Source organism: Pecten maximus, unplaced genomic scaffold, assembly GCF_902652985.1.
Source record: "Pecten maximus unplaced genomic scaffold, xPecMax1.1, whole genome shotgun sequence".
Classification (NCBI taxonomy): Eukaryota; Metazoa; Mollusca; class Bivalvia; order Pectinida; family Pectinidae; genus Pecten; species Pecten maximus.
In genome coordinates this window covers 50,139-56,372 of record NW_022979419.1, presented here as the reverse complement: position 1 = coordinate 56,372, position 6,234 = coordinate 50,139, and the positions used below count along the sequence as shown (strand labels likewise).

Below are 6,234 nucleotides of genomic sequence, written 5' to 3'. Positions count from 1 at the left end.
TACGACTGCCATCTTCATAGTATGTTTATTAGAATGCGCAAGACCGGAAACTACATCATACAGGAAGTATGTCAAGAAACATATACGGATCACGGATTTACAGACATGATACATATTATGTAGTATTGGTATACGGACTGCGGAATTACATATGAGCACATTACAACATTCCTTCCTTCTATCATAAAAGATATGCTATCTTTAGAATATTTAGAATATTACTGTCAATGTTCTTATGTCCTGATTGTCCACGATGGCTTTTCATTTAGCTGTTCAATACAAACAATACAATACCATACCATAGTCTAGATTACTTTATCTAGCAAAACATTATTTCTTTAACTAATAATAAAACCTAGTAATACTATTCGAATCAAGTGATTCTTAGAGTCTACACGGGGCGTTATTGTGTCCCCAAAACACAGTGTAGCTCTTATAATAACTGTCTAACTACAAATCTAAACGCGAAGGAGCTTTCCTAGTTCGGACTGGATACCTCTTTGGTGGTGTGGATACAGTCTTGTCTGTAGACAAAGCTACTGGAATTTCTGGTTGTTGAGATGTAGCTCTCTCAGGTGAAGGCTGATCGCACACGGTTTGTGTGTGTGGTATAGTGGATAGTGGTGGTAAGTCAACAGTTGGTGCAGTGATAGGAAGCTGTCCTTTTACAATCTGGTCTGCGTGTCTCCGCCATACGGCTCCGCATCCAACATTCACCCTGTAGGATAGTGGACCAGATTTTGAGTCTATTGAGCCAGGAATCCATTTTCGTCCACTGTGTCTATAGTCGCGCACCTGTACCGTCTCTCCCTCATTGAACTGTCGACTAGACCGGTTTTCATCCATCATTTGCTCCTGTTTTTGCTGAACTGTCCGGCGTGTGTTTAGTGTTACCAGACTTAATCGTGTTTGTAGTGATCTCCCAAGGAATAGATGAGCCGGGGTCTCGTTCGTAGTGGTGTGTGGTGTCGAACGGTAGGCAAGCAGGAAATTACTCAATTTCTTATTAAGTGTTCCTCCATCTTTCCTTGAAGCCTTCATGGCCTGTTTGAACGTTTGCACCAAACGCTCCGCTAGACCATTGGTACGGGGGTGGTACGGAGCTGATGTGGTATGCCGTATCGCATTGAATCTCATGAATTGCTGAAATTCTTCAGATACAAATTGTGGGCCATTGTCCGTAACCAATCGCTCTGGCAGTCCATGTCGAGCGAAGATCTCGCTCATAACATCAATTGTTTTTGATACTGTCGTTGTTGTCATAGGTATTACTTCCGGCCATTTGGAATGAGCATCCACCATTAGAAGGAACATACTGCCTTCAAATGGCCCGGCGAAAGTCGGCATGAACGCGTTGCCAAGGTCGCTGTGGCCACTCCCATGGATGTACTGGCGCAGCATTAGGGTTATTCTTGTGCAATACACATCCATGACATTTCTTAGCCTGATTTTCTAAGTCGGTGTCAATCTCTGGCCACCATACATAACTTCGCGCGAGTGATTTCATCTTGCCCGCACCAAGATGACCTTCATGAATTTGATCCATGACCTTGGGTTTCAGTTTTTCAGGAATTACCACGCGTATTCCCCACATTACACAGCCTTCGTGTACAGTTAATTCAGACTTTCTACTGAAATAAGCAGCCAGGTCTGGCACAGCCTTGACGTCTCTATTCCAGCCATTCATAACCATGTTTAATATTTGTGATAGTGTGGGGTCTCTCCTGGTGGCTTGCCGAACCTCCTGAACTGATACCGGCAAATTCTCGAATTGTGACATCATAAATACATGTGCTACGTCGACGTCCGATTCTTGAAACTCTCCACCTTGTTGTAGGGGTAGGCGAGACAAACCATCGGCGTTTCCATGGCGCTTCGTTCCCTTAAATTCGATAGTATACTGGAACCCTGATAGGTATAATGCATATCTCTGAAGTCGTGCTGCTGTTGTGGCTGGAATACCTTTCTGAGGGTGAAATATCGAAACCAGTGGCTGATGATCTGTTATCAAGGTAAATTTCCGGCCATACAGATAGGCATAGAACTTTTTAACTCCCCACACAATTCCCAAAGCTTCTTTATCTATTTGAGAATAGTTCTTTTCAGCTGTTGACAGACTCCGTGAAGCGTATGCAATGGGCTTTTCATCACCACTCTCCAGGCGATGTGACAAAACAGCGCCAAGTCCAAAAGGTGAGGCGTCACATGGCAATACAACTGGTAGTTTCGGATCATAGTGCATCAGCACTTGTTGTGATGTCATCATTTGTTTTACCGTTCTCACAGCCTTTTCACACGCATCCGTCCATTTCCATTCCACATCTTTTTCTAGCAGTTGATGTAGGGGTCTCAGCACAGTAGCCAAATTAGGTAGAAATCTTGCATAATAGTTCACTAATCCTAGTAAAGCTCTGAGTTAACTCACATTTGTAGGATTAGGTGCATTTACCACAGCATCCACCTTTTCTCCAGTTTTGTGTATACCATCTTTATCGATTACATGTCCGCAAAATTCGATCTTATCCAGCATATATGCACATTTTTCATTGTTCAGTCTTAACCCAAATGTGTCTAACCGTTGGAGTACTGTTTCTAGGGTTTGCATGTGTTCATCTCGTGTTCCGCCTGTGACAATCATGTCGTCCAGGATACACTGTACTCCTGATATCCCTTGTAACACCTGGTCCATGGCACGCTGCCAAATAGCCGGGGCTGACGCTATTCCGAAAACCAAGCGTTGATATTGGAACAATCCCAAATGAGTGTTGATAGTAAGAAATTTCCTATCTTCCTCTTTCACTTCCATTTGGAGATAGGCCTGTTTTAGGTCTAGCTTTGTAAATTGTTTACCTCCCGCCAAGGACGCGAAAATATCTTCAATTTTGGGTAGTGGATATTGATCCACATCTAGGACAGGGTTAATTGTTACTTTGAAATCCCCACAGATCCTTACCGAACCATCTTTCTTGGGAATCGGCACAATGGGGGTAGCCCATTCACTCGTTTCTACTTTCTTGAGTATCCCTGTGCTGACAAGCCTCAACAGCTCTGCTTCCACCTTAGGTTTTATAGCATAGGGCACTGTTCTAGCCTTACAGAATTTTGAATCTGACCCAGGTTTGACTTTAATTTGGGCTGTAATGTCCTTAAGTGTGCCCAGTTCCTCTTTAAATACACTCGCGTACTTTTGTTTCAGCAAGTTCTGATCCTTTACATCTGTATGATAATGAAGGTTCTCATTCTTCGCCTTCTTGATTTCTGTCCAATCCAGGGTTAAAGCACTCAGCCAATTTCTTCCAAGTAATGGTGGTCCCTTACATTTGTCACTTACGACATGTATCGGAAGTACTGCTGTCTGTCCATTTAATTTGACTCTAGCCTGTAAAAGACCCAGTGGATTGATTGTATCCCCTGCATACGTTTTAAGTTTCAGTGTTGTTGTCTCTAGTTCATGATCTTTAAAATGTTTTCTATACACCGAGGCAGGTACAATAGTTACTGGAGACCCAGTATCCAGCTCCATACTGATGAGTTTACCATTTACTTCCGGGTTGACCCAAATAACATCAGAGTTGAGGTTTTTCACTGTAAAACTTCCCAACAATGTTTCCTCATCATCATCCTCATGATTGAGCGAGTAAACTTTACCCTTCTTGAATTGTTTTTCCATACATGCCTTCTTTATGTGTCCCTTTTTCTTACAACCGTGGCATAGCGACTCCTTAAAATAACAATCAGCAGCGGTGTGGTTTGTTCCCCCACATCGGAAACAGGAGCCTGAGGTTCCTTTATGTTCAGTTGAACCTTTTTTCTTATTCATGTGTTTCCTGTTGTTATTCTGTTTGAATTTATTTATTTTATTAACCGACTGTTGTTTCTCTTTCTGGAGTTCTATGGCATCCCTCGAAGCAGTTTCCATGGCGATGGAAATATCGAGTGCATTTTTGTAGGTGAGGCCATCCTCTGACAAAAGTTTCCTTTGTATTTGTTCATTTCTTAGACCACATACTAGTCTATCCCTCAAGGTTTCTTCTAATACCGCTCCGAATCCGCAATGTTCACTCAGCTTACGAATCGCCGCATTGAATTCCCGAATTGGTTCCCCCTCCTTCTGATCCCTTTTATGAAATCTGAATCGTTCTGCTATCTGTAGGGGTTGTGGGTTAAAGTGCCCTCCGAGAATTTCAACAAGTTGAGCGTATGTTTTTCCGCCAGGAAGGTCCGGTGCCGTCAAATCATGAAGCACAGCGTATGGTTTGGGTCCCATCACGCTTAATAAAACGGGTACCTTCTTTTCATCTTTTACATTATTGGCAGAAAAAATTGCTCTAAGCGTTCTTGATAGCATTTCCATGACTCAATTGCTTCATCGAAACCATCTACTTTTCCAATTCGACCGGCCATTTTTACAGTTTACAATTGTTGTGAAAACGTAGGACTTTACAGTGCAGCAACCACGTGCGTTTGCGGTCAGTGACGAAAACCCAGTCAATTATTCACAATGCACATTATAAACAGTGTTCCTAGATAACGGTAAGTTCCTTTAGAATATTCTTACCGAATTCGACCGTCCTCGTCGCCATATGTTGTGTCGTGGGCTCAATGCCGTCGATATATTAAGTAGGACTCAAACTACGACTGCCATCTTCATAGTATGTTTATTAGAATGCGCAAGACCGGAAACTACATCATACAGGAAGTATGTCAAGAAACATATACGGATCACGGATTTACAGACATGATACATATTATGTAGTATTGGTATACGGACTGCGGAATTACATATGAGCACATTACAACAGTACAGTAAAGGTAATATTGTTTATTTGACACGATCTTCATCTTGGTTTCCATCGTAATGCGTCGACTACTACTAAGATCCGCCATTTTTTATCACACTAAGATCGATGGACGATGTGACTTGACTTGTTTTTTGTGAGAGTGTTATTTTTTTCTAAACAAAGATACAGACAGATTTATAGCCGTATCTATTTAATTCTTTAATTTAATAATTTAATTCCTTATAAAATCATTTGCTGTCGCTACATTTCTTTTTTGACGTTCGGTAAGTATATTTAACTAAATTTCGTTTCGATAAAAAAGACACTCCGCAAAATTTTCTACCGAACGGTTATTAAACGGTCTGCGAGTGAAAATAGGTAAACGCAAATGCTACGATACTGCTACGGTGAGTGGACGCAAACGGTACGGAAATGGTACGGAAATGGTACGGTAATGGTACGGAAGTGCTACGGAAATGGTACGGTAACGCTACGGAACTGCTACGGAAATGGTACGGAAGTGCTACGGTAATGCTACGGAAATGGTACGGAAGTGCTACTGAAACGCTACGCTTAAATCGGAACTGCGAACGTACACGGGTCTGTATTAGGCAGATATTGAATAAAGCATAAACAGTTGTACGAAATCTGTAATATAAAATCTGACAAGTAATAAATGTGCAATAAAATATTACAAAAAAATGTCAGATTTGTATTGTGAGACATACTGATTTTGTACTTCCCAGTTTTATCAATTAGTTTCAATCAGTGTCCGACGTCACCAGCACTAGATAATAAGCTTCAGAATCAAATTTTTACGGTTTCATAAATTAGACGGCAATCATATCTAAGTTTGAAACATGTATTGTGACTTCCGATGGGTACTAAATTATGTCTACCACCAGACATAGATCAGGCATGTACTAACAAAACAAGGACATATCCAGCACAATACACGAACATCAAACCCTGCATTCAATGTAATATAAGAATTAACTGATTGTAATGAATTAGGAAATAGATCGGTTAATTGTATCAGATGTCATTAGGGATATATAAGTAAATACGTTTGATGTGTTCAAAGTTACCTAGTATAGAAAGCCTATGTATACGCTTTAGTCAGCCACACCTATTCGAGTTGCTTCCCTTAGATTAGTAGTTAATTAACCCGTTTTAGGTGTACACCCTTCATTCGTTTGTCTATGTAAAAATATAACCAAACGGTAGCACCTGTCAGTCGTTATTAGGTAGCACACTGTCCGTGGAACCAGTTGTGAGTGCCTAGAGCTTTAAATAGAAATGACGTTAAAGGGGTTTAGAGACGCCCATATTTCAGGTTAAAGGTCAGGATTGGTCAATTGACCACATCTTCAAATAATACATATTAATTAACTCTCAGGGGATATTAAAAGACTTGGGCTGTGTGAAGTTAGCTCAACATACGACATACGAC

At 41.1% G+C, this 6,234-nt stretch overlaps 3 protein-coding genes across 3 annotated transcripts; all 3 read right to left on the bottom strand.

The window, feature by feature from the left end:
* Positions 1-450: 450 nt before the first annotated feature.
* LOC117318619 (uncharacterized protein K02A2.6-like) lies at positions 451-1,314 on the bottom strand. The gene has a single exon (XM_033873582.1). The coding sequence runs from the start codon at positions 1,312-1,314 to the stop codon at positions 451-453; it is 864 nt and encodes a 287-aa protein (XP_033729473.1).
* A 7-nt stretch (positions 1,315-1,321) lies between these two features.
* LOC117318618 (uncharacterized protein K02A2.6-like) lies at positions 1,322-2,263 on the bottom strand. The gene has a single exon (XM_033873581.1). The coding sequence runs from the start codon at positions 2,261-2,263 to the stop codon at positions 1,322-1,324; it is 942 nt and encodes a 313-aa protein (XP_033729472.1).
* Positions 2,264-2,416: 153 nt separating this feature from the next.
* LOC117318617 (uncharacterized protein K02A2.6-like) lies at positions 2,417-4,267 on the bottom strand. The gene has a single exon (XM_033873580.1). It carries the CDS (start codon positions 4,265-4,267, stop codon positions 2,417-2,419), a length of 1,851 nt encoding a protein of 616 aa, XP_033729471.1.
* Between the last annotated feature and the right edge of the window lie 1,967 nt (positions 4,268-6,234).

Bases quoted from the DNA above. Each gene is read 5' to 3' on its own strand.
- LOC117318619 (XM_033873582.1), bottom strand. From the start codon at position 1,314: ATGTTCCTTCTAATGGTGGATGCTCATTCCAAATGGCCGGAAGTAATA.
- LOC117318618 (XM_033873581.1), bottom strand. From the start codon at position 2,263: ATGACATCACAACAAGTGCTGATGCACTATGATCCGAAACTACCAGTT.
- LOC117318617 (XM_033873580.1), bottom strand. From the start codon at position 4,267: ATGGGACCCAAACCATACGCTGTGCTTCATGATTTGACGGCACCGGAC.